The sequence below is a fragment of the Ylistrum balloti genome, unplaced genomic scaffold, assembly GCF_031769215.1.
Source record: "Ylistrum balloti isolate Yb309-2 unplaced genomic scaffold, AGI_CSIRO_Ybal_v1 Utg369800, whole genome shotgun sequence".
Lineage (NCBI taxonomy): Eukaryota > Metazoa > Mollusca > Bivalvia > Pectinida > Pectinidae > Ylistrum > Ylistrum balloti.
In genome coordinates, this window is record NW_026781978.1 from 1,559,324 (window position 1) to 1,586,893 (window position 27,570).

The following is a 27,570-nucleotide window of genomic DNA, read 5'->3' on the forward strand; positions in this document are numbered from 1 at the left end:
CATTCAGTCTTTTCTGTGCAATGCCAAACAAATATGGCATAGATATCTTCTTTTGTGAAGAGTAATAAAGAACAAATAGAGGGCTTCTTCTGTGAAGGTTGTCCAGTTCATCATGTTAATGTCATCTACACCAGATGAAATGTAACCATCATACGTTATATATATGTATGTAGCCCATTGTTTAAGATTTATCACAGAGTGCTTCATATGCCACATATTGTATGTTGCTGATACTGTCTTAGTGAAATAATAAAGAACATATACAATATTCTAATGTAATCCTCTTACCACCCAGGTATCTGATTGATTTAAACAGCAACATTTTACTAACTCCTGTAAATTACCTAGATTTGCGAACACACTGTTTCAAACTTACCACTTCAGACATATTTGCAAATGCATGATTTCCTAAATACTGACCTGGAAATGACTTCAAATCTGTAAATGAGGAGCTGTTAGAGACCTGGACTCTTCAACACTCTGATATCTGTAACCGGATCAACATAGATGCCATCCAGAGTAATTCTTGTACAAATAATCACAAATGCTTTTGTTGGTTTCCCTAGCGTATTAAAGCGAAAGTAAATCCCACATGAATCATTATTGATATATAGTACCCTTTTTAGAAATAAAAGATTAAATTCTGTGTGTAATATAATATTTCATCACTTCACATTAGTGAGTATTCATGCTTTTGATTGCCATAAGACCCTCTTTGAAGTGTTAGAATCTTGAATCTTTGAATTTCCACAACAACTCAAATATACACCTTCTGTACCTGGGTATCTGTAATAACTCTGCTATATGATCATTGTACCATTCCTTTATGAAATTGAGACATATTTAATAAGCCATTTTCTTATTATTTCCTGTGCATGGTGAAAACAAACGTCAAGTATCAATTTTTTTTTTTGATGGTATTGAAAATTGTAATCAGTAATATACTTTCCTTGGTATGGTCAAGAAGTACCTTGCTACATTGTCATCACTGACCAATGTCCTAGCAAAACTGACATCCATAGTATTCCTATTAATAACCAGTTTACAAATCTTTCTGTTCTATATGATACACCTGAATCATTATTCTACAATCAGTTTCAAATTGTCATGTGCCTACCTTAGATGTTTGCTATACAGTGCTTCATGTATTCTGAAAGCATCACGGGTTAAATGATAATTTGGCCAAATTGTATTATTTTTATTGACTGTTTTACACCACACATGCTCCACTTAGACAAAATTTACAAAGAGAGAACAATATTACAATATTGACTTAACAAACCAGATGGGAAGAAATCCTCATTTATTTCTTGTAGTATCAGATCATTTACATTTATTTATTTATCAAATTTATATTACCTGGAATTATTGCTCAGGTTTGCCTGCAAGATGTGCTCCAAAAGTTGCTTGGAAATAGTAAATTACAAGATTTTGTTATGTTTGTTGTATGTTTGAAATGGATTTTTGCCTATTGATATGCATTTGGCCCTGGTTGTTTAGAGGCTTGTTAGAGATAGCTAATGGTTTGTTACAATTTTCAAAGACAAATCAAACTGAATTGGGAACATTATTTATTGCCAGTTAATCTCTGGTCCCTTAAGTGACAAAAGTAGAATTTTTCTCTAACAACTGGTTAACTCTAATTAGCCTGTGACCGAGGCTTGATGTCTGATTTTGAAATGTTATTTACTTCTTTCAAAACATCATAATTGTTGAGTACATGAAAGTTTTTTCTATCCTTTTCATTCAGTAATAACCCCAACATGGACAAAAAACTTAATAGTACGAGTTGGATAGATAGAGATAAAATATTGGTTTGTATTTCTATAGGAAAAGATTGAGTAACTTTTAAAGAGATATGGGCTTATAGAAGGATAAATAAATATAAGTTGTTTCTTGATCAGCCTAATATGGTTTTAATATAATTCCTTACACATTGCACTTACACATATTATACCAGTCTCTATGTTTGATGAATTGTAAATGTTCATGTTTAAAGGGATATATATATGTATGTGCATATATGTGCTGAACTTTGTGCTGTACACATTTTACAATCATTTTTTCCTTGGAATGTATTTGTTTACCTTTCACAGGTCATTTTTAATTGTCAAACTACCAATACATGGTAATCTCATTTGAATGGAAAAGATTTTTTTTTCAAATCACCTTGTATGTTGATAGTCCTAGAAACCCTAATTAAATTCAAATATTCAAGTATTTAAATCGCTTCTGTTTTAATGTCATAATATGCATTTTTAAATTATTGACTATTTTTATAATTTTTATATAACTTAGTGTAAAATCTGAATTGTTCTTGTTGAAAATATTTCTGACAAGTTGGTTTTTACAAAAGGATGAATATAGGGTGATATTGACATGATAAACATTTAATTGTATATAGCACTGTAGCTGCATTCAAGTTGTAAAGAAAATCGAACATTTTACTACATCATTGTCTCTGTCAAAGTGGTGCATTCAGATACAAGTAATCAGGGAAAAGCTACGCATTAAAATGTTGAAGCTCATGTTTGGTGTTATTTCTTGTTATTTCTAAATATTTCCAGTCTTTGATCATTCCAAATTACACTTTCCCTCCTCCAGTCTGAACAATAAAAGTACGAGGTTGACAGAATCTTTCTCAAGTTTGGTGTCAAGACCTTCTGACAGACTACTGGCATACCTATGGGACCAAACTTTCAGATGTACTGATGATGTCTTGTCTTTAACTAACAAGAGGTCGATTGACTATGTTCAATGTTTATACCAACCAAAATTGGAAATAAAGGACAACATGGACAGCTTTCTTCCAAGCTGTATGATAAGCATGATGACTCAAAATGCTCTATTATTGCGAATTTTCAATTCAGGATATCAAAATCCCTGCAGCCCTAATCTATTGTGTTTACATATAGCAGATGATCAAGTATTCCAGGGTTTGTTGCCAATATCATGACTTCCATGCAAGATGTTGGCAAATGATATTCAACAAAGGAGGGCGAGAGATGCGAGTTGATAAGGGTTATGATTGTGATCTCTATCAAGATCATGTTCTACTTGCGCGACATTAAGGTGGACATAGCTGATGTTCTCACATATACTTGATGGTTCTGTTACTATCCTTGTTCTTATTTTGGGAATGTGACATTACTTACTTGGATTGACCAAGATTAATGTGTTAATCCCTTTCTGAAAACCTGGTCTTTTTCCTGTATTTGTTCTGGAGTCTTATTGTTCATGTTTTGCCCTTATTTATATTCCTGTGATTTGTTATTGTTAAAATACTTCAATTCTTGGCAGGTTCAGATTAACAGCTTAATATGATGTGTTGTATGTCTTGTCTCCCTGATCATGAGCTTGTTACAAGAAAAATATGGCTTGTACATCTGATGAAGTTACTTCAAATTACTTCAGCAAATTTTCAAGAATAGTTTTCAAATTATGTTGACAACTGTAGAGATATGCCTGTTGGTTGATTGGCATCCACAAATTGTTCATCTTCATGAGACTTATCAGAAACATTAATTATCATTTATATGTTGTAAAATTTTACAAATTGTTATGCTCTGCTCTCGTAAAGATAATGCCATGAGAGAATAAATAAATGATTTTTTTTTATTAAAAAACATGAAAATGAAATACGATGAATATAATTTAGTTTTTCTTCGCCTTGGGCTGATCGTATCGACTTTTACTCCTGTAAAATAGGAGGAATGGAATGACCAGGGATGGAAGTGTCATTACAGCAAATACACACCAGTCCAGCTGAAAAGAGAAGCAATAAGGTTAGGGATTATCAATTTGGCATAAAAATTATACAGAAATGTATCACAATGGCTGAATGTTAATGCTTCCATTTAAAAAATAGATACTTAAACTTACTATTACACAACTTATTATCAAAGTGGGGGATATATTCTTTTTGCTCCATTTTGTTTTCTTATTTCTTCCATCGTCAAGGTTTCCAACACATTTCTCAAAAACTACAGAATGGATTTTAATGAAACTTTGCACAAGTGAGGTAGTGTGCAGGAGCTTCTTCATTTTCCAGTTCATCTGACCATTCAACCATGACCCCTGATTGGTCAAACTTTGACCAAAATTTAGAAATTGTCTGATTTTCATAAATGTAGTGGGTATGTAGATGTGGTTTCACATAAGAATGGATGGCACCATCCGTTTTCTGATTAGACAAGACGGCCACAACATAAAGCCGTTTTATTGGTTGAAATTGATGGAGTTCATTTTCTGACTTAGCATAATGGCCACTGAGGGGAGCTTCTGATTGTTTGAAATTTACATATTGTTCGGTTTTGATGAAAATCATTACAAATGCCTAGTCTGACACAGCCAACACATTGGTGATGTTCTTTTCTTATTGGACAAAACAACTGCCCTAATAATTCAAATATTGTTAAATTTTTACCTTAGTTTGTATTAATCTTAATTTAAAGGGACTACATGGTCAGATTTTGTTATTTTTTGCCATGCGCTTGATTTCAGGCAAGATTGTAATACTTAAAATTACTCTTTCCAAAATTATAACACTCTCCGAAATTGATTTATAAATATTATCAGCTTCAAATTAATGCTAGTCGACACTTGTTGTTGTGTTTACCACCCATCGCTGTTTTGATCCTGGATAGTTCATCATTTGACCTTTCAGAGCCTTGTTTTAACTTGCTGCTTTGATATGATTTATTACTATGTATAATTATGTTATTAGCCAAAACTTCATTTGCCAACCATGTTTCAATTTTTACTTTGTAAAATGACCTCTTGTTTCACGCTTTACGTATGACAACGCGAAATAAATGAATTTGAATTAATCTGAATCTACAATTGCATGCTTAAAGTGTTGGGTCACTCCTATTTTATTTCAATTTTTTGACATTGTTAATAAAATGGTTATGCAAACTTTAACAAAATTAGAAGAAAGTACACAATTTTGAACAGATATTTAAATGTTATCAGTTATGAAATGAATATCTCTAACCATTTGGTCCCTTTAACACTATGTACATAAATGACTTGGGGAGATTTTTGGGGGACGTACAATTACAATATGTATTTGTTAAGGTAATGAACCAATGTCCCAATCATGAAAAAATATAATGGATAAACAACCCCAAATCTGCTGAGAAGTTCTCAAGATATAATATTGACTTGGAACTGAAGTCAGTTTTAAATAAAGAGTACAATTGTCCATGCTATGCTCTTCATGGTTGATTAATCAACAGTATTTGCATCCAAGCACACAAACAATATGAAAATTTTTACATAGAAACTTACAACATGAGGGGAAAACCGTCTGTCATATTCTTTGCTGTTAACAATGCCACCCTCTCCAGGTGCACTGGTATATCCAAACTGTAAATTAAATAATTTCTTTTTTTTAAATCGTGTTTACATCACTATGATAATACATATATGATATATATATACACATATATATGTATTACAGTATATGATATGAAGCTCTATATAAAGTTTATGATAAATTACATGTATAAAAATGTTCCAACAACATTTCTGGTATTCTTCATCATCATTCATGAGAATCTGTTTACTGTCTTGCAAAGAATTAAAATCATTTCGAAAACTTAGTCATATTTATAAAAAAAACCAGAAATGTTTCTATCTACTACAATGTACCTGTATCTAAAGAACTTGATACTCTATCTCTCCATCCTAAAGACTAGCTGCTACAATATTTGACTTAATTAATTGTTGACATGGGAATACCTACCACAGCCTCAGTGGCATCTTCAGAGTCCTTGTAGCTGACTTCACCAGATGTGAAGTTAAAGTAGCCATATTGGAGAGGTCTAAGGACGACGGAATGTGTCACATTGGTGCCACTATGCTTAAGTTAAAGAAATATCACCATTTTCTTAGTTCAAATAACTCTACAATCCAATTTAGCCAAATATAGTTTTGCTGAAGTAAATAAAAGAAAATCAAGCAATCTATCCTGAACACGTTTTAGTTTGCAACTTTTTGGAAATTCTTAAATCACTCTTTAATTTTGCACACTACAACTTCTGACTCCTAATTATAGATGTAAAGTCATCACAAACATATTGCAATGTTATGTCAATATTTTTTGGGGGGTTGGGTGGGTTTTTGTTTTACACATGTACTTTTGAAGCATTTGACACATTGTCTAATTACCTAACCCCAACCATCTTTTCTATACATTTGTGTCTTAAACCCAAGACAAAAAGTGTACCTACTATACAAGGCAAAACAATCTGAATTGTGGTCAAAAACTGTTTTTCCCAAATGTAGTACATACATTTTATTTCATAAAATTTGATCATTTCCTAACACTTTTTAAAATCTTCATGTTATTTATTCAATTCAAAGCACTTGTGAAAGGATACAGAGCAATTCTCTCCCAGCGCACATTAAGGTTTCCTCGAACAACCTCAAAATCAGCCTCTGGAAACCCATCATCCTTCAGATTGACATCCAGAGCAGCACTTAAAAAATAAAAACACACAATATCAGCTCAGAAGCTTAAGGCCTCGAAAAATGATACATGCTGTTCTGTTCATATACCAGAAAAAGCTTAAGTACACCAGTTGAATTTTTCTTTTATAATTTTCTAAAAAGATTTTTCTAAACAGACCTTTCTCAAAATTTGTCAACAAAAACTAACAAAGCAAGAAAAAACAAAAAAGTTGCCATGGCCAGGTTAGCAGGAACATTGGAATCTTATACAGTGATAAATCTACATGTGAGTCCTAAGTCTTGTATTCATAGAATTTTGATGGGACTCCTGGAAAAACTTCACTTTTTTTCATTCTGGGGTCATTATTTTCAGCAATAAAGTTTAAGAGGATTCATTAAAATAAATTGCGTATTGATCACTGTTAGGCCAAAGAGTGTTAATGTCCTTGACTTTGTCACAACTCATAACATAAATGACAAACTTTTGGTGTCAATATAATATTACATCATCAGCCTGAGGTGATCAGAATCACCAGTTACCAAAATAAGGATAAAAGCAATAGAGCAATATTGACATTTTTATCAGCATTTTTGTAACAAGCTTTGCTATCTACAATGTCATATTTTACTATGTCCAATATGGGATCAGTATTTTCTTGAAAATATTCAAATCCTTAAATGCCTTTTGTTTACCTTCCTCCGGTATTGTAAATGCTGTACTGCACAGTAAGATCCCTGCCTTCAACCAGATATTGGTTCAAAATGTTTTTAGATGCTAGCAGTCGAGCATTATCACCATTACAACACAAGACTAAGCACAAAGCAGCGAACAAAGTCAACCAAATCTTCATCTGAAATATAGACAAGAAAACATGTAAATGATAGACACATTATTGAAGTTTTTTCTGCAATGTAAATAAAGCCGAAGAGATAAATTTCCATTACTGTCAAACTTTTCGTCAGGTCTAGATATTGGTGTGCATGGATTAATGAATTCACGTCACGCCTGAGCTGAGAGCATATTCGGAATATGACTTTGAATACAGAGAGTAGGATTGAATGTCTTATTTTGGAATAATCAACGCAGTCCGTATGTATATACTGTTCGACATATCTTATTATAATTCACCATAATATCTCTACGTTACTATCAGACTGGATTCTACACATAGTTGTCACCGGATGGCCACGTATGCAAACAGCATTGTACACTAAAGACTTCAAAATTCTCTGTTGGTCTACCATACAATTTACACGATCGCGAGGAAAGCAAGACTACAATGATAAATGGCATTACAAATAACTTCCACTCGAATGAAATTAGGATATTATGTCAACTATTCCGTCAAGAAGGATGGGAGATATGTCCAGCAAACTTTACCTTGCTAACCGGCATCAACCCAAGGCGGAAAAGGAAGTTAGATATTCGATTCAGCGCAGAGGTGCTGTTGGGCCGAGACGTGTCGCGGTAAATTAATCTTACAGATTCCCATTTTGTTGATATAAGCGAAACGCATTAGTAAAGTGCCTCGTGCCACACTCATTCAGTGTATCGATAGCCTGATGCAAGCTAGTGATACATGACGGAAGACCAAAACGTACATACATAGCACAAACTAATTAACCGAAGATGACTTTACCTGCAAGAATATTTTCTCTGAGTTTTTTTATGAACCATATACGTTTCAAGGTGTTATGTAATTAATACTGGTTACTTTGACGAACACGATACCATTGGTGTCATTTGGTCTATTCGTTATTTCATCGCGAAAAATCATGGGTAATCGTTGCCTTTTCTCCCCTCTTAACAGCATTGTGGTTCCGAAGCATTAGAACGAACGAATGGAGAATGTGTCGCAAAGTAGCACAAATATGACTTCAATCGTGTTTTTCTCCATGTTGTTCATCGTTATTTTGCCCCGCGCGAGATGTGGTTCTGCAGGGCAAGATGTATTCTGTGAATTTTGACAACGGATATCGGTAACAAGTTAAAAATCCACTGTCAAATGATGTAATGTATGTGATACTTTGCTTCAGGAGTGACAGAAGGAAGATGATTACTGTGTCTCAATGGCGAAACACCATGTTTTGGTGCCCTGCATGATATAAAAATGACGAAGATAGTTAATTTTAGTAAACATCCATGATCAAATCATGTTGACAAGTGATATGTTTATATAAATGTATATTTTAGTTAGTAGTGGGTATGTATTTATTTCTGAATATCTTTGATAAGGCGGGCACATATACTATTTTTTTTTTAAAAACTCGGCTTTAATATTGAGTGGATCCGTTTGAATTCATCGTCAATATGACTTCAGAAAAGCCCATATCACCTGACTTCACGTGGGTGAGTACCGGATAACTTGCGACATGTGCTCAAGCGCGTGCAATTTGCTTCTTACACCGCACGCATGAGTGGTTCTACAGAACGATCTCGCGTAAAGGAAGACCTGTTTTGACTTCAACTAAAGTTAAAGGTATGCTATAATATTCTCCTTTATTATTTATTTTTTATGATTTCATCAGGTCACATATTCAAATCTTCTATATAAATAATGGACAAAATGTTTATTAGGATCGTACAGTTACCTCCCTTAGTACACAAAATTTGCCTTGCAATCCGTCAGTACTGTGTCAGTTTTCCACATATCCTTCGTAGTGCTGTGCATTACCTCCACCCACACTCATATTCCAAATGTTTCAATTCCATTTTTTTTCAGAGAAGCATGGCTATTGACCACCAAAGCGTCATCAGTTTCGGGGTTTTGATGCTATTGATCCTGTCGGGATGCAGCGGTATGTAACAATGATAAACTAAAGTATTAAGCTAGATAGTGAACAATTTCGCCATCTGTCCACAGTACACATGACATGGACTTTATATAATAACATATATCACTATACGATCCCCATCTTGAAATATCCCCACATAATTCAAATCTAAAACAACACTACAAAACGCCAAGGAAGTACAAGTTAAATTTTCACTAAAAATCCCGATACAATGTTGTATGAAAAAAATCGCAACGTTTAGTTCAAAACAAATCAAACTTATTCCATAAACACAATAAAATACTTGTAAATAGAAGTTTCTGCGGTAACAAAGTAATTTAGTCTGGTTAAGTCATAGTTGTACCGAGTCTGGTTAAGTCATAGTTTAACTTCGCCTCGTTAACACAATTTAACCAAGTCTAGTTAACAGGCGTAGTTTAACCTAGTCTAGTTAACAGGCATAATTTAACCTAGTCTAGTTAACAGGCATAGTTTAATCTAGTGTAGTTAACAGTCATAGTTTAACCTAGTCTAGTTAACAGGCATAATTTAACCTAGTCTAGTTAACAGGCATAATTTAACCTAGTCTAGTTAACAGTCATAATTTAACCTAGTCTAGTTAACAGGCATAGTTTAACCTAGTCTAGTTAACAGTCATTGTTTAACCAATAGTCTAGTTAGCTGCTGTAGCTTTTCTTCTCACCCGCATCTACATCAACTTCATTGAACATCATGACGTCACTACATTACATTAACGACATCATAAGTTAACATTTTAGAGAAACTAAATGGTTAGATTTCGTGAATTTTTTTTGTCCATGAGTTGGATTTCGGACAAGCGTTGTAAAATCTAAAATCAGATTATTCACAAAATTATAGCACATGAGAAAAATATAAAAAATGATCAGCTTGAAACTGATACCGGTCGATACTCGTGATTTGTCTACCGTAATTTCTTGTTTTGGTAGAAGATAGTCTAGTTCATCACGTGACATTTCAGAGCCTTGTTTTAACTCATCGCTTTGTCATGGTTTCTAAATTTGCATGCGCAAAAACATTGTTTACATTCTCCGAATGATAATGCTATGAATTAGTGCTGGATTGCTCCTATTTTATTTATTTTTTTTACTTTTTATAAAATGGTTATGTAAACTTTTAAATATTGAAATTAACTGAAAATGCATAAATTTTAACAGGTATTTAGATATCATAATGTTTTTAATCAGTTATGAAATGAAAATCTAACCATTTAGTCGTTTTAAGGCAGACCATCACATTTACACGAATGTAATTAAGCTCTCTGATATTCATAAGTGAATCCATCTTTTGTCAATTTGTAATGCATTGTCATTTTTCAGTTTCCCTGGGTCAGAATATCAGTAAGTATCTTCCTTAACATTTTCGTTGAGCTTTTTGTTTTAAATAACAGTAAAACTGAACGACTTTCACTTTGTTCCAAATTTCTATGGACGAAAATATGTTGAAGGCCAAGAACAGAGATAAAGAGAGAGAGAGATAGAAAGTAGAACCATTGGACCAAGAAAGGGTCTAGTAACTTGTTGCATGTTCTGATGAAGGAACATCACGCTAATTAAGTCTTTTCAAATAAATGACATGGAACACAATTTTCAATGTCACATAGACAAAATTAGTGAAATCGTTCAATTAATTTCGCCCGAACAGAAAATAGTCAAGTCAGAGAAATAAATAATACATAATATCCTATACGTCCCTGATATAAATTTCAAGTAATTTCTTCTTATGAACAACGAGACTTAGGGTAATATTTGTATGCATGGACGAAAGATTTTCAATTTTATTGTCGTGATCCAATTCAAAGGTCAAAAAGGTCAAATGTGCTTGTGAAGCAAATGTGGGAGATACACAGTTACACTGTTGGGTTTGTCTATTACATACTAATATCTGACGTTTAAGTATGGAAAATGTTCATATTCTCTCTAATTCACAACTGAAGGTAATATCTGTGTTATGTTCATTTTTTTCAATATGCATAGACATCTATAGACATATCATAGACACGTATCGTCTCAAATATAATAGACACCAGTGAAGGATTGACTCAAATAATTTTATGATTGAACCACAACACAGATAACTCTTATACACTGCGAGAGTACAACAAATAGCAATATTCTTTTATTTCATAATTTTCTTTGAGAGTATCTTGCACCTGCGAATTGGCCAGTTACAAAATGACGTCGAATTTCTTACGTTGTAGGGCGGGGGAGGAGGAGGGGGGGCATGTTATAACCTAAAATGACCAATTAAAGTGCTTCTCTCTCGGTGTAAATAATCTAATCATATCGATAGAGCGGTCAATCCGAATACATTGTAACAGGTACCAAATAGTCCTGTACGCTGCCAGGACATGTCTGTTGGTGAGACAACACCTAGAAATAGGAAGAGTCAGGGAGGCGGAAAACCCCGTAACCAACAAACATGCAAGTAGTCCAAATTATCCTCCCGTCCTACCGACTTGGAGTGACACCTGATCGAGTATAAAAAAAGTCGATAGAACGTCATAATAATTCGGACTAGTGCCAACTGGTTTTTATCGCGAATATTTCATACTGTCTGTAACTTAGATGACAATTCCTCGTTTGGGTCGCTCTATACGTTTAAATTTTATATATGATTTATCGTTTGTTGATTGATTGATAACCTACTATTATTGATAATGATTTGTTTCAAATCAAGGACGATATTAAATAAATCATGCGACCCTGTTCAAATGTAGCTGAGATAATAATTAAGACAATGTTAATATGATGACGGCAATACCTGTTACCCAGTTTGTAAAGACTTTGATATGAATCTGATGATTTTTTATAGTTAGTCTTTTCTTGTGGCGTAATTGCAACATCTTTAGCTTACGTGGGATTCAACATCACCGCTGCCACCACCAACACACTGAACGGACAAAAGACCGTGATTCTCTCCGGCGTCGATCTACCCAACGCCGGATGGCTGACGGGATTCCTTGTTACCACGGACGCCAACTGTTCCTTCCAGCTGCAGCTTTGGAGACGTATCACGCCCCAGAACCACGCCCTCCTCTTCACCACGGCGGAGCTGTCCTTCCTCAATGACGGACAACAGCAGGTAGTAATATTGGCATCCATATCTATCCGAAAGTCAAAATAAATTCTTCTCGCTTTGTCATGTGTGAATTCCGTATGCAGGTAAGTATTTAGGTCACCATTAATTTCTACAATTATATTACTACAATTATGTTAAACTATACCTGGGAAATCGCTGTGTACTCTCTACTATTCTATTGTATTTCCCCTTCAGTATGTAGGTTGCCGTTACTATAAATATAATCACAAATACAAGACATCTAAAGGACTGATCACATTGCCCAGCGTCTGATGTGTGTCCTTAAACAATTGTTGTTATCTCTATTCTTGAGAAGTAGATGATGGATCAATGTAAAATTCCGTATGTAAATTTCCGTTGGTCTCTAATTGTGCATTGTCTCATTTTGAGACTGATCCGGGGAAAAAAAAAACCTTTTGAAGTTGCTGACAGTCGGCCATCTTGGATTTTGGCAGTAACAGCTTGTTGTCGCTACTTCCGATGAAGTGTTCGATAGGTCATTCTCAAATTTTATATGTAGGTAGGCATGATCTTTAGATGCGCAAATCCATTGCAAGCCTGAATGGAATAAAAGATGGTCGGCGGCCATTTTGGTCTTTGGCAGCGATTATCTATCGTCATTTCTAGAGAGGTACTTGATGGATTTTTCTCAAATTTCACACGGTTCCATTTGGTCCTCTGTTGTGCCCCTTTTCGAGTTAAAACTTATCAGAAAAATAAATGGCTGAAAGGCAGCCCTCTTATATTTTGACTAGTCTGACATGTTGTTGCTGTTTCCTGGGAAGTTCAAGATAGAGCTTTCTTAGATTTCATACATTTTGTTGGGTGTCTGTACCATCTATACCGCTTCGTCAGGGCCCGGTTTGTTATGTGTATGATATATACATGTACAACGTAATATTCTGTAGACGGGTAGAGATATAGAAATAAAAGGGGAAAAAAACTGGTTTCAGTATCTATAGTTGATATTAAACCAATATATTAGCTTGATCGAAAAAGGGAATACAAAGTATTACATAGTGTCTCGTGTACGGAATCAGCACTGTTTCTTACATATGTATCGAAAAATCACATACTTTAAACTGTTAATTACATTGTTACATTATAGGTAGACCTAGGACTTGGAAACGCAATCAGTCTAACAGGATCCGAAATATTGGGGTTCACCGCGACCAGCCTCAAAGAATGTGTGACCTTCAACTTCGTCATCAACCCGCTATCCTCGACCTTGACTTACATGTTCACTCAGACTCCAACGGTTAGCAACATTTACACATTTTTACCGTACCAGGATACCAATCACTATGGCATCATGGGAATTATACAGGGTAGGTTCTTGTTGTATTACATGTGTATGTACTTCTCAAGTGTTTAATAAATGGATGTATCTGTTTGCTTCGTGTTCAGTCAACGCCGGGACGTTATACTGACATTTCTTTCTTCGTCTAACTCTCAGCGATATACGAAGACATATGGTCTAGTTTTAAATCATTCTTAACTTGTTAGTTGTTGTTTTTTTGTAGATACGCAACCTTCCACCATTGGTAAGTAATTTATACATTATTAATGTCTATCGATTTTTTTAAAAGTTTTATAACCTAAGAAACATAACTAAAGATTTGTTCATATTTTGCTTCCTATAAACATATCGAAAGATGTCTTTTGATTGTAGATATGATCTGGACTGATCTGACCAAGTCTAACCTTGTCTAGACTGGTATGGTCTGGTCTGGTCATGGATGCTTGAGTCTAGTCTATTCTAGACCGGATTATTTGCCTTAGTTACTTGACTACACTAGACTGCACTCGTTGGTCAAGGGGAGAGTAGAAAAAAACTACGGCAGACAATCCAGTCAATATCGTGTCTGGGTAGAAAACTACGGCAGGCAATCCAGTCAATGTCGTGTCTGGGTAGAAAACTACGGCAGGCAATCCAGTCAATATCGTGTCTGGGTAGAAAACTACGGCAGGCAATCCAGTCAATGTCGTGTCTGGGTAGAAAACTACGGCAGGCAATCCAGTCAGTGTCGTGTCTGGGTAGAAAACTACGGCAGGCAATCCAGTCAGTGTCGTGTCTGGGTAGAAAACTACGGCAGACAATCCAGTCAATGTCGTGTCTGGGTAGAAAACTACGGCAGGCAATCCAGTCAGTGTCGTGTCTGGGTAGAAAACTACGGCAGACAATGTCGTGTCTGGGTAGAAAACTACGGCAGACAATCCAGTCAATGTCTGAAAACTACGGCAGCAATCCAGTCAGTGTGGTCTGGGTAGAAAACTACGGCAGACAATCCAGTCAGTGTCAGAAAACTACGGCAGACAATCCAGTCAATGTCTGGTCTGGGTAGAAAACTACGGCAGACAATCCAGTCAATGTCTGGTCTGGGTAGAAAACTACGGCAGACAATCCAGTCAATGTCTGGTCTGAGTAGAAAACTACGGCAGACAATCCAGTCAATGTCTGGTTTGAGTAGAAAACTACGGCAGACAATTCAGTCGATGTCTGGTCTGAGTAGAAAACTACGGCAGACAATCCAGTCAATGTCTGGTCTGAGTAGAAAACTACGGCAGACAATCCAGTCAATGTCTGGTCTGGGTAGAAAACTACGGCAGACAATCCAGTCAATGTCTGGTCTGAGTAGAAAACTACGGCAGACAATCCAGTCAATGTCTGGTCTGGGTAGAAAACTACGGCAGAGAATCCAGTCAGTGTCGTGTCTGGGTAGAAAACTACGGCAGGCTATCCAGTCAGTGTCGGGTTCTGTAGAAAACTACGGCAGGGTAGAAAACTACGGCAGACAATCCAGTCAGTCAGCAATCCAGTCAATGGTCTGGGTAGAAAACTACGGCAGACAATCCAGTCAGTGTCGTGTCTGGGTAGAAAACTACGGCAGGCAATCCAGTCAGTGTCGTGTCTGGGTAGAAAACTACGGCAGGCAATCCAGTCAGTGTCTTGTCTGGGTAGAATCCAACAGACAATCCAGTCAATGTCGGTCAGACAATCCAGTCAGTGTCGTGTCTGGGTAGAAAACTACGGCAGGCAATCCAGTCAGTGTCGTGTCTGGGTAGTAGAAAACTAGTCCAGTCAGTGTCTGGCAGCAGACAATCCAGTCAGTGTCGTGTCTGGGTAGAAAACTACGGCAGGCAATCCAGTCAGTGTCGTGTCTGGGTAGAAAACTACGGCAGACAGTCCAGTCAGTGTCGTGTCTGGGTAGAAAACTACGGCAGGCAATCCAGTCGGTGTCGTGTCTGGGTAGAAAACTACGGCAGACAATCCAGTCAATGTCTGGTCTACGGCAGACAATCCAGTAGAAAACTACGGCAGACAATCCAGTCAATGTCTGGTCTACGGCAGACAATCCAGTAGAAAACTACGGCAGACAATCCAGTCAATGTCTGGTCTGGGTAGAAAACTACGGCAGACAATCCAGTCAATGTCTGGTTTGAGTAGAAAACTACGGCAGACAATCCAGTCGATGTCTGGTCTGGGTAGAAAACTACGGCAGTCAATCCAGTCAATGTCTGGTCTGAGTAGAAAACTACGGCAGACAATCCAGTCAATGTCTGGTCTGGGTAGAAAACTACGGCAGACAATCCAGTCAATGTCTGGTTTGAGTAGAAAACTACGGCAGACAATCCAGTCGATGTCTGGTCTGGGTAGAAAACTACGGCAGGCAATCCAGTCAATGTCTGGTCTGAGTAGAAAACTACGGCAGACAATCCAGTCAATGTCTGGTCTGGGTAGAAAACTACGGCAGACAATGTCAGTCAATGTCTGGTCTGGGTAGTAGAAAACTACGGCAGCAGACAATCCAGTCAATGTCGTGTCTGGGTAGAAAACTACGGCAGAGAATCCAGTCAGTGTCGTGTCTGGGTAGAAAACTACGGCAGGCAATCCAGTCAGTGTCGTGTCTGGGTAGAAAACTACGGCAGACAATCCAGTCAGTGTCGTGTCTGGGTAGAAAACTACGGCAGACAATCCAGTCAGTGTCGTGTCTGGGTAGAAAACTACGGCAGACAATCCAGTCAATGTCTGGTCTGAGTAGAAAACTACGGCAGACAATCCAGTCAATGTCTGGTTTGAGTAGAAAACTACGGCAGACAATCCAGTCGATGTCTGGTCTGAGTAGAAAACTACGGCAGACAATCCAGTCAATGTCTGGTCTGAGTAGAAAACTACGGCAGACAATTCAGTCGATGTCTGGTCTGAGTAGAAAACTACGGCAGGCAATCCAGTCAGTGTCGTGTCTGGGTAGAAAACTACGGCAGGCAATCCAGTCAATGTCGTGTCTGGGTAGAAAACTACGGCAGGCAATCCAGTCAATGTCTGGTCTGAGTAGAAAACTACGGCAGACAATCCAGTCAATGTCTGGTCTGGGTAGAAAACTACGGCAGACAATCCAGTCAATGTCGTGTCTGGGTAGAAAACTACGGCAGAGAATCCAGTCAGTGTCGTGTCTGGGTAGAAAACTACGGCAGGCAATCCAGTCAGTGTCGTGTCTGGGTAGAAAACTACGGCAGGCAATCCAGTCAGTGTCGTGTCTGGGTAGAAAACTATGGCAGGCAATCCAGTCAGTGTCGTGTCTGGGTAGAAAACTACGGCAGACAGTCCAGTCAGTGTCTGGTCTGGGTAGAAAACTACGGCAGACAATCCAGTCAGTGTCGTGTCTGGGTAGAAAACTACGGCAGGCAATCCAGTCAGTGTCGTGTCTGGGTAGAAAACTACGGCAGACAATCCAGTCAATGTCTGGTTTGAGTAGAAAACTACGGCAGACAATCCAGTCATTATCGTGTCTGGGTAGAAAACTACGGCAGGCAATCCAGTCAAAATCGTGTCTGGGTAGAAAACTACGGCAGACAATCCAGTCAATGTCGTGACTGAGTAGAAAACTACGGCAGACAATCCAGTCGATGTCTGGTCTGAGTAGAAAACTACGACAGGCAATCTAGTCAATGTCTGGTCTGGGTAGAAAGCTACGGCAGACAATTCAGTCAATGTCGTGTCTGGGTAGAAAACTACGGCAGACAATCCAGTCAATGTCTGGTCTGAGTTGAAAACTACGGAAGGCAATCCAGTCAGTGTCGTGTCTTGGTAGAAAACTACGGCAGACAATCCAGTCAATGTCTGGTCTGGGTAGAAAACTACGGCAGACAATCCAGTCAATGTCTGGTCTGAGTTGAAAACTACGGCAGGCAATCCAGTCAGTGTCGTGCCTGGGTAGAAAACTACGGCAGACAATCCAGTCACTGTCGTGCCTGGGTAGAAAACTACGGCAGACAATTCAGTCAGTGTCGTGTCTGGGTAGAAAACTACGGCAGACAATCCAGTCAATGTCGTGTCTGGGTAGAAAACTACGGCAGACAATCCAGTCAATGTCTGGTCTGGGTAGAAAACTACGGCAGACAATCCAGTCAGTGTCGTGTCTGGGTAGAAAACTACGGCAGACAATCCAGTCAATGTCGTGTCTGGGTAGAAAACTACGGCAGACAATCCAGTCAATATCGTGTCTGGGTAGAAAACTACGGCAGGCAATCCAGTCATTGTCTGGTCTGAGTTGAAAACTACGGAAGGCAATCCAGTCAGTGTCGTGTCTGGGTAGAAAACTACGGCAGGCAATCCAGTCAATGTCTGGTCTGGGTAGAAAACTACGGCAGACAATTCAGTCAATGTCTGGTCTGGGTAGAAAACTACGGCAGGCAATCCAGTCAGTGTCGTGTCTGGGTAGAAAACTACGGCAGACAATCCAGTCATTATCGTGTCTGGGTAGAAAACTACGGCAGACAATCCAGTCAATGTCGTGTCTGGGTAGAAAACTACGGCAGACAATCCAGTCAATGTCTGGTCTGGGTAGAAAACTACGGCAGGCAATCCAGTCATTGTCTGGTCTGAGTAGAAAACTACGGCAGACAATCCAGTCATTGTCTGGTCTGAGTAGAAAACTACGGCAGACAATCCAGTCAGTGTCGTGTCTGGGTAGAAAACTACGGCAGACAATCCAATCAATGTCTGGTCTGGGTAGAAACCTACGGCAGACAATCCAGTCATTATCGTGTCTGGGTAGAAATCTACGGCAGGCAATCCACTCAATATCGTGTCTGGGTAGAAAACAACGGCAGACAGTCCAGTCAATGTCGTGTCTGGGTAGAAAACTACGGCAGACAATCCAGTCAATGTCTGGTCGTTTGTAGCCTATTTCGGTTTTATACTGTAGGCTATCGGGTACTTGAGCTAATGTCGGAATATCTTTAGACTATCGTCTCTTCTAGTTTATTCGGATTATATAGATCATGATCTGTTCTCTAGACTATCGTCTGTTCAAGTGAATTACATTTTATACAGACTTTCGTCTGTTTTAACCTATTGCAGATCTGTATAAACTGTTGAAGCATATTACAGACTTATACAGACTGTTATACATAATTATGCAGACTTTCGTCTGTTTTAATCTATTGCATATTTAAATCAACTATATGCTGTGGTAGCATAAAGCAGATTGATACAGACTGTCGTCTCTTCTAGCTTATTGCGGACTTACATATAAACTATCGTCTGTGGTAGCATTAAGCAGATTCATACAGTTTATCGTCAGCAATAGTTTATCTCATATATATATCGACTCGTCTGTTCTATTCTATGACGATTTATATAGACTTTCTTCTGCCATCTCTTCTAGATTGTTCCTTGTGTAAAACGACTGTTGTCTATTCTAGCTTATTTCGGGTTTAACACCACCTCTACTGATGTGTTGCTACCTTCTGCCTCGGGAATCGGCGTGATGTTGCGTGATACAGACCTAATGTTTGGACGCCTTGTCGCCTTTCACGTTAACATATTGGGCAACGACTGCCAGGTCTACTTCCAGTTGTGGACGACTGTGGACGCATTGTCGTTGACTTTTAGGATGAAGTATACGACATCGTTGCAGAACTTTACTGCGACAGGGTACTACGTGGTATGTTGAATTCCAATTTACACAACGGTCGCGACAGCTATAAAGGTAGCGCATCGAACATCTCAGTTGCAGGTGATGATCCGTGATATAGGACATTTTGTGTTTATCAGGAACTTCCGGTGCTTCCATGGTTGTGCCCCTGTGCAAGACACTTTATACTTATTGCCTACATAGCATGTAAAAAGCCTCCTGAAGGATGTTCAGTATGGTAGCAAAAAAAGAGACCGCGTCTTAACATGTGTCATTACTCACGGGACAATAAAGGCACCAGACAAACAATTCCATATATGCATTATTTTATTATATTGTGAAAAACTCTGCGTTTCGGATTAATTTCCAAAATTAATTTGATTCATTGTCTTTTTGGTTGATTCCAAACGTTGGGGGATTTTGTCGAGAAGTTGTGAGTTTTTGGTCTCTTTCTTGCCTATTGATAATGTTTACACACATCGAAATAGCCCATTACAGAGTCCAAACGTGCTCTTCCTATGTTGTACTTAACTGATTGCGACTTAATAACTCCATGTTACTCCGTTATGCAAAGTGGTTACTAAAGCGGCAATATGAAACGATGACGAAAACAATGTTTGGGGAAAATATAAGATCACTGTTATAGGTTTTTGAATATTTTGTAGGTCGATGTTCCAGATCCCGTTGTTGCAACCTCAATTGACCGAATTGTTTTCGTGGACATGTCGCCAACACCATGTGTGGTTTTTGAGTACACTTCCAACCCCACACGATTCTCCCTATCTGGCTCACGCGACTTCCGGTTTGGAATAGCGATCGAGGGAATGGAGGCTATATTCAGTCACTTCCAAGTCACACACAGATTCTCTGTCATGGCTGAAATTGACGGTGTGTGTTATTTCATGCAAACGCCCTGTCTCTGTTCTCTGCTCAAATCCTTGTTTATGTGGCGTAATCTCAATTTGCATTTGTTATAGATGGTCCTCAGTTTTGCTTCCCAATTCCTCCCCGTAATGAACCATGTAACGTTTTTGTCTTAGTAAGCTTACATAAAACAAATCTCCAATGTACATATTTAGTCATCGTATATCGTTTTTAAAAGCACTAATACCTCCACCGGTGACTGGTGTGACCGGAGACCGGGGAACCCGGGGAAACACTGGCCCCGAGGGAGTTAATGGACTGCCCGGGTCTACAGGCGTGGCCGGTACTGTTGGACAAACAGGAAATACTGGAATAACGGTATGTCTTCTTTCTAAGAAAAATATAAACAACGTGTATACAATATATGTTAAACATATTGTACCAACATTCATTTATCTAACTGATTTGACGTCCACTTTTTCGGCCTACCAACATTAATGTGTGATAATTTATCTTAGGGAACTGTCGGAGGCAATGGAGTTACAGGTCCCACAGGTCCAGTGGGGCCAACGGGGTCTCAAGGACTCCTAGGAAACATTGGAATTCTAGGACAAAATGGAGCAAACGGAGAGACAGGTGTCACCGGCATAGCTGGACCCCGGGGTCCTCCGGGGCAGACTGGCGTACAGGGCTCGCTAGGAATACACGGCAGTCCAGGTCAGATTGGTAACATTGGCGAAGGGGGCGACAGTGGAAGGAATGGTTTAGAAGGGCTTCAGGGAAACAAGGGCGCGACAGGGACTGCGGGTGTAACAGGAGTGAATGGACCACTCGGGGACACAGGACCAACTGGATCCCAAGGGGCTGTAGGTGAAGCCGGTGTTGCAGGACCCTCTGGAATGCAAGGCCCAGCCTGGGATCCGTTTGGTAAGCAGTTATCCGTGGGACCTTTCAGTATGTCTCGCCCGCGACAAATAGTCGCGAAAGCAACACTTCTCTTTTTAAAGTTTTGAGTTGAGATATGCTACCCCAAAAATACAACTTTAATCAGACTTGTTACATAGTCCAATCACAAAATGGACACCGTCACATCATTTATTTATAAAATAGTTCCAGATTTTACGGCCCAGCAACCCTAAATATAAGGAATGGTGAGACACTGGTTTGATTTTTTTGGTTTACTCAACCCAATGTGAATAACCGTGTCGGTTCGTTTTCATGGAAACAGAATGGGCCCTGTCTATGACATCGTGGTTGCATCCTTGGTCTAGCTAGACTCTTAGCCCCATTTTCTCTTGGTGGCATCAGATCACTTACCATATGCTGCACAGTGAGATAGACACTAGCTGCTACAATTAGATGATTATTCCAACTGTTCACGGGGTCTGATTACCCAACAAACAAACGTTTACTTCAGTTTCCCATGAAGTCTTTTCACTTCAGGTCTAGTTCATAATCATACTGAAAAAGTACTGTAAGGAGTGGTAAAACGTCAGATTTTCAGAACATGATTTTTGAAAATTAAAGCATTACAGATTTTTCATTTTATGTTTTACAATACGTCAATAACATGTCTACATGTTTTTAATTGACAAAAACTTATAAGTTTTGTTTCCTAAAGCAAAAGACAGTTGCATATAGTGAATTTTTGCAGTTTGTTTACAAATTACCTTACGGACAGGGCATACACATCTTTAGTATTAAATCCTGTTCTGCGTAGTTGATATACGTTTCTTATGCAATTAACGTCGACCTTTACTTGTGAATTCCAGATAGAAAAGTACATAATATGGTGGAACAGGGTTTCAGCTAACAATTAAAGAAAGATTCGTATTTAAATCAACAGGCAATGTCATTCACCTATCAATGTATCCAGTATTCAAGACGTTCTACTGTCTACTCAGTTTGCAATATTTTAACTCAGTCTACCCGTCCTTTTAATTTTTTATGGTAAAATATTATTTCACATAAAAAAAATCGACACAATAGAATTTGAGAGCGATATGTGATCAATGTGATTCACCATAACTCTGTTGATACATTATAGATGTGAATTACTGCGCCCTACACACCGTTGACTGTGACCATGGCTGTACGAACGGCCCCCTCGGGTACACGTGTACCTGCCGAAGAGGCTACAACATGCTTAGAAACGGAAATTGTCAAGGTTGGTGTCATCTATTTTGGAGACGGGGATTTTCTGAAACTAAGTCGCAATTTAATATTACAAATAACTGATTTCACTTTTAGTTCCTTTACATTTGGTACGTGAATACTTCGTGATAACGGTAATACGAATTTGAAGCATTTTTACGTTCAAACTATTATTTTGCACCGAAGTCAAATATTTTCGTGCATCAATCTCAGATATAGACGAGTGTATTACAAGAAATGGGGGATGTCAGTATTTCTGCCAGAACACCGCCGGAAGTTACGTCTGTTCCTGTCCACAGGGATACCTGCTTGCGAACGACGAACATAGATGTGACGGTAAGTATCGTAACCGGAGGCGTAAGTAATTGGGTAATATAAAAGATAATCTATTCCCATAAAGTTTTTGTTTCTGATATCCCCCCCCCACACACACACTAAAAGTAAAAAAAAATTGAGATTACCGATTGTTTTTTCTTTTTTTTTGAGGGGGTGGGGAGTATATTTGAACAAAATTGTTTTGAAGGGTCGTAAAAGTAACGGGAAAATACCATATTCCGAAAAATATGCAGCTCCTGATATTTTACATATAAGATGCCTTTGGATGTAGATCCAAAACCGGTTGATGGCCCTAATGACCTTTTTATGTGTTGACGGGCCGTTAAGACTGTAATAATAATAACAACAATAAATTTTACGATCCAAAACCGAAGTTTTCTCAAATTTCATTCTATAAAGTCACGTGACAATACAAGTGCTTGAAACGATGCGGTGAATGCCGAATTGCTAAATTTCTTCTCGTAAAACAAGCAACTTTGAAATTACTTGTCCTTTGAGATATATACAGAGTTACTGTTCTTGGCGAGTGAACAGTTTCTTGTGCATGAAAGCCCGAGTTTTCCGTCCGTTGTTCGCTATCGATGAAAAATTAACTCTATTACTTTCGGCGAATTATAGCTGAAGTATTCATGAAAATGTACAATTAATTTCTAATTTAAAAGCAAACGGAATTTCACCGTCAAGAAAGGTTATCGTGAAGTCAGGAGATAGTCCGTGACTGTATACCGAGAGTACGCCTTACAGGGGTTCCCCTGGTTTCGCGTTTATAACTTTTCTTTTTCTCAGCCAATCGCATATTACTTTTAAAATGACGTAGGACGATTATCCATCATCTTATTATACCAACCAATGAAATCGCTTGAATAAAGCAAATGTCGTCATTTCGATCTAATTTAGAGTCGGGAAATTCTAACAAAGGGAATTTCTTACCCCGGTATTTGTCACGACAAATCCAGAGCTTCGCATGCTAAAATATTAGCGCATATGAGTTTTGAATAATTTCTTGATATAAAAACAGTACACTTACTTCACAATAAACGAGAAAGAACTTACGAATAATTTGAAACTGTGTCTCCGTCCGGGCGACGAATTCGGCTTGAGCGGGCTCCTATCATGCTTAGCGTTGTAGTCAAGAACGACAACTCAATACCGCTTCAAGTTCGCGGGAGTGTTAATATTTCACGATATGCAATCAAGAGCACCTTAACAAGAAACTGACAACAATCAAAAAAATGCAGGTAAAAATGCGAGAATAACTGTTTGTAATCAGGCACTGTACAATTAGATTAAGAATTTGTTGATAAGTAATTAACAACCTAACATTCTGTAATTATTTCGGAAACGTTTGATTATAAGGATTATCGAACATCATCCCTGTTTTTTCGATTTTTGTGACATCGTAGTTTACATATATTTTACAAATGAAGAAGCCCTTTTTATACATATCTTGTCTACATAAAAGACAGCATATCGCCATGCCCTCCTCCATGGTTAAAGGTTCTCATTATTGTATTGTCAGATATCAACGAATGTCTTGTTAATAATGGTGACTGTTCCTCAAACCAAATTTGTATCAACACGTGGGACGGTCACGTGTGCGTAGGTCCATACACAGCTACCCCTGTCGCATCAGGTCGAAGTAAGTATCCGTTTCAGCGAGGCTGATGTCTTGCGTTTCGTTGGTGCTTGCTTGGTGTTCACATATGCTGGCCATCGACATTTATATCAGTTATATCAGTATCACTTTGGTAAATGTTTTGGTGAAAGAGTATATTTTTATATTGACTTCGAGTCTTGACAATGACCAGAAAAAATGAAGTTCATTCCCTTCGTGTATTTAAACGCTTAAGATTCAACTTGATAAACAATTATTCTGATTGCAGTAATAATATGTTTCACTCTGTCAGTATAGCGATAATCTTGACAGTCGATGCGTCCGAATATGACGGTAAGGGACTTATAATTCTATATTAAATATATGTACATTTCATCTGGGGTGGAAAACAAGCCAAAACTTATATAAGCTCTTTTGTTGTGAGAAAACCGACTCGCTACATGACTTACTATTGAAAATTTAAATCAACTTTTTTTTTACAACACTAAAAACAGCCACAGGTGACGAGATGTTGACCAGTTCTATGTTTGTGGGCTTAATCATTTGGATGGCTGTTGTTACATTTACCATGATCTTGGAAGTGGTAATACTACTTCCTGAACTCAACCGCCGGTCTCGCCGATTGGAGTCGCCACCATCAGCTGCCCCATCTGTTGTGATTGAGGACCACAATCCGGAATTCTTTTTCCCCACATTCTTCCCGCGCGTTCGCCTTGGAGTCAGAGACTATTACAGTAACGCAAGGTCAGAGACCACCGAGAAACGTGTACGTTAGTAAGAAGACTGGAATAAATAGTAAAATTATAGCTGTCTTTCTTTATTTTATCTGTGAGGATCGCTCACATTTTAAATATATGACCACGGGTATAATAACCACTTTCCCATTTCATATAATTTTATGTCAATTCACAGCTGTTCCAAACGTTCCATTTTTTTGTCTGTCTATTCTGGTAAATCTACTCATCATCATACAACAACATACAGCTTTTGTTACTTTTTTCACTTGGCAAAGTACAATACACTCCGCTATTTTGGTATATTTTAGAGATCGTAGTGTTGACTTAGTTGCTTGTCCGAGGAAAAGTTTCCGTGTAATATTGTTCTCTTGTACGTACATGTATCACACCTTCGTTTCACGGATTGCTTCCTGTGAACATGCTCTAGCTTCGTGTCTTGGTACTAAAATCTGCTCAGGTCAAAAGGTCAATGTCAATGTTACTATGGATATGTTACTACGGTATCACATGTACCGCTATGTGGTAGAGGCCTGACAGAAAGGATTTGTTTCATTTGAATAGAAAATCAATTTCTGCAACCTTGATTTGATCCTCTGATCCATCTCATAACATCAACTACCTTAATGGAAATAAATGCGTGGTATCCCATTGCGAGGATGAATAAAACATAACGATGCCAGTTTGGTTCTGAATTGGCGATGATTTTGTAAGAAATTTTATAAGCGGGTTCTTAAATTCAATAAGGTCACTATATCGTGGTTTTCTCTTAGTTCAATCACACCAAAATGCTTTGATTCCATGAAACGTTTAAAATTATTTAACCGCTATCAATAAGTCAATCTCTGTTCTAATCACACTGTCCGCCATCGCTTGATTAATTAATTAGTTTATTGATTAATATTGATGAATGCCTTCCTATAGCTTAACAATGGTTTGTTAATAATCTTTCTTAGTTCGTTAATGTATGTGTTATAGATGTAACTATGATAAAACAGCCCCCAGACCCGCCCCCCCCCCCCCACACCCCTAATATATTTGGTACATATTCATGGTTAGGATTTGATCACTATGCCTGTTTATGTTCATTTACGTATGTCTAATGACCCAGATATTTGCCAATGATCATACTGAATGCCATTACAGAGTCACTTGAAATCTCACATCATTTGCTGGATCGACATATAATGTGTTTCAATTGTTGTAATCTTCTGTAATTGAAAACATCTGTAAAGTAATTGCTTATAAATATATAGAGGATAAAACATATTTCATTTTGTCCCCAACGGTTTGGCACGTCAGCTCAAGTGCTGTGCTAGGACAGATTACATGTATTTAAGTGACGGAGTGACAGAAAACACTTTCCATAGTAAACACCTAAAAACACAACACGAGTCAAGAGGTGTTTTACGGACTGTTATTATGGTTCTGTCCCACTAAAAGAAATATTTTATCTTGAGAGATTTGCTATCTGTGGGTCCTGTTTTCATAAACTCGTCCAGAAGCTATTTGGCGGCATTGTTCCTTACATAATAGTTGGACCACAGCTCTAACCCGACATAGTGTATTAAACTAACCGTAGGATTCAAGCTAAAGAACAATGTCAAACAGCCTGACCTAACACAATGAAAATCGTATTTATTATGATTATTGTTATGTAAGCGATCAAATCTGGCGTGTAAACTGTTTTAGCGGTAGTGAGATATGGTGATAGGTTACATGACAGTAGGTAAATACGGCTTTACGGAACGGTAACTTGATAGCCCTCCAAAACTACTTACCAGAATAATACACAGCGTATCTGTTCTAACATCAAATATTGAGTATACATAATGTACACCACGCTAAGTACTTGTGCAAATCAATGATAAAAATTATCGACCATAAAGGCCGGGAAATTACCACTGACTGTCCAGGTGTATTGGCATGTAATCCACTCAGTAATCAATTTCGGATGACTGACCAGCTCTAACGAGTTAATCTCTAATCTGTTTAGCCTGGTATATGTATGTCAGTATAACCAGTATACTATAAACTTAAACCTTAGGACAATATTAAGATCAAGTGGCAGTAATATACTGGTGGTCAATTTGTTTGACCATTACTGGTCATCTGCCAAATAGGTCCGGACAATCGAATCTAAATATATTCAGTTTATCAAGCACTGGACACATTAAGAGGTTATATACGATATTGTCCGGAAGTACTTGGCGTGTAATTCTAAATAGTTAGGTATTGGTCAAGCTATCCCGGACAGAGACATACTTTGTTGATTTTGACCACTCAAGTTGGAGAAACAGCCTGAGAGACTAGACAGACTAGCAATACACATCCAAATATTTGTGTACACTGTACAATCTGGACAATTGTCATTCCATTGGTGATGGTCAACTGGATCTGTGAGACATGTGGTAAGTACTTGCTTGCTATATCTCCTGTAATGATTTGTTTTTATTGATTGCGTATATATATAGGCGTCGGCTACTACACACAATAGGATGACCCTCTTGGGGCCAATTATACATGCCACGGTAAAGTGTTGAGTGCAACATCGGGACTTTTATGCTATTAATTGCTTCATGAAAATGGCTACCAA

The 27,570-nt window shown here is 38.0% G+C and overlaps 2 protein-coding genes across 2 annotated transcripts; one reads left to right on the forward strand and one right to left on the reverse strand.

Annotated features, from left to right (window-relative positions):
- Positions 1-3,601: 3,601 nt before the first annotated feature.
- Positions 3,602-7,877, reverse strand: LOC132544516 (translocon-associated protein subunit beta-like). Its single transcript, XM_060208119.1, has 6 exons — positions 7,838-7,877; positions 7,150-7,307; positions 6,387-6,485; positions 5,750-5,861; positions 5,293-5,370; positions 3,602-3,765 (listed from the first exon to the last, which is right to left on the reverse strand). The coding sequence occupies exons 1-6, from the start codon at positions 7,850-7,852 to the stop codon at positions 3,655-3,657; spliced, it is 573 nt and encodes a 190-aa protein (XP_060064102.1). The 5' UTR covers positions 7,853-7,877; the 3' UTR covers positions 3,602-3,654.
- Positions 7,878-9,185: 1,308 nt separating this feature from the next.
- On the forward strand, positions 9,186-25,015 carry LOC132544475 (uncharacterized). The gene is made up of 13 exons (XM_060208073.1): positions 9,186-9,255; positions 10,590-10,610; positions 12,122-12,354; positions 13,460-13,679; positions 13,875-13,895; positions 19,060-19,301; positions 19,937-20,159; positions 20,374-20,513; positions 20,654-21,062; positions 22,183-22,302; positions 22,503-22,625; positions 24,145-24,264; positions 24,735-25,015. Exons 1-13 carry the CDS (start codon positions 9,186-9,188, stop codon positions 25,013-25,015), a joined length of 2,223 nt encoding a protein of 740 aa, XP_060064056.1.
- The last annotated feature ends 2,555 nt before the right edge of the window (positions 25,016-27,570 follow it).

What these genes read in the sequence shown, in the direction of transcription:
- LOC132544516 (XM_060208119.1), bottom strand. An exon ending in ATTTACAATACCGGAGGAAG is followed by an intron (nt 6,486 to 7,149) that starts GTAAACAAAAGG and finishes TTATTTTTTAAG; the next exon opens with TGCTGCTCTGGATGTCAATC. An exon ending in GACGGTTTTCCCCTCATGTT is followed by an intron (nt 3,766 to 5,292) that starts GTAAGTTTCTAT and finishes TTCTCTTTTCAG; the next exon opens with CTGGACTGGTGTGTATTTGC.
- LOC132544475 (XM_060208073.1), top strand. Translation starts at nt 9,186, where the DNA reads ATGGCTATTGACCACCAAAGCGTCATCAGTTTCGGGGTTTTGATGCTA. An exon ending in TGTCATGGCTGAAATTGACG is followed by an intron (nt 20,160 to 20,373) that starts GTGTGTGTTATT and finishes CGTTTTTAAAAG; the next exon opens with CACTAATACCTCCACCGGTG. An exon ending in CGACGAACATAGATGTGACG is followed by an intron (nt 22,626 to 24,144) that starts GTAAGTATCGTA and finishes TTGTATTGTCAG; the next exon opens with ATATCAACGAATGTCTTGTT.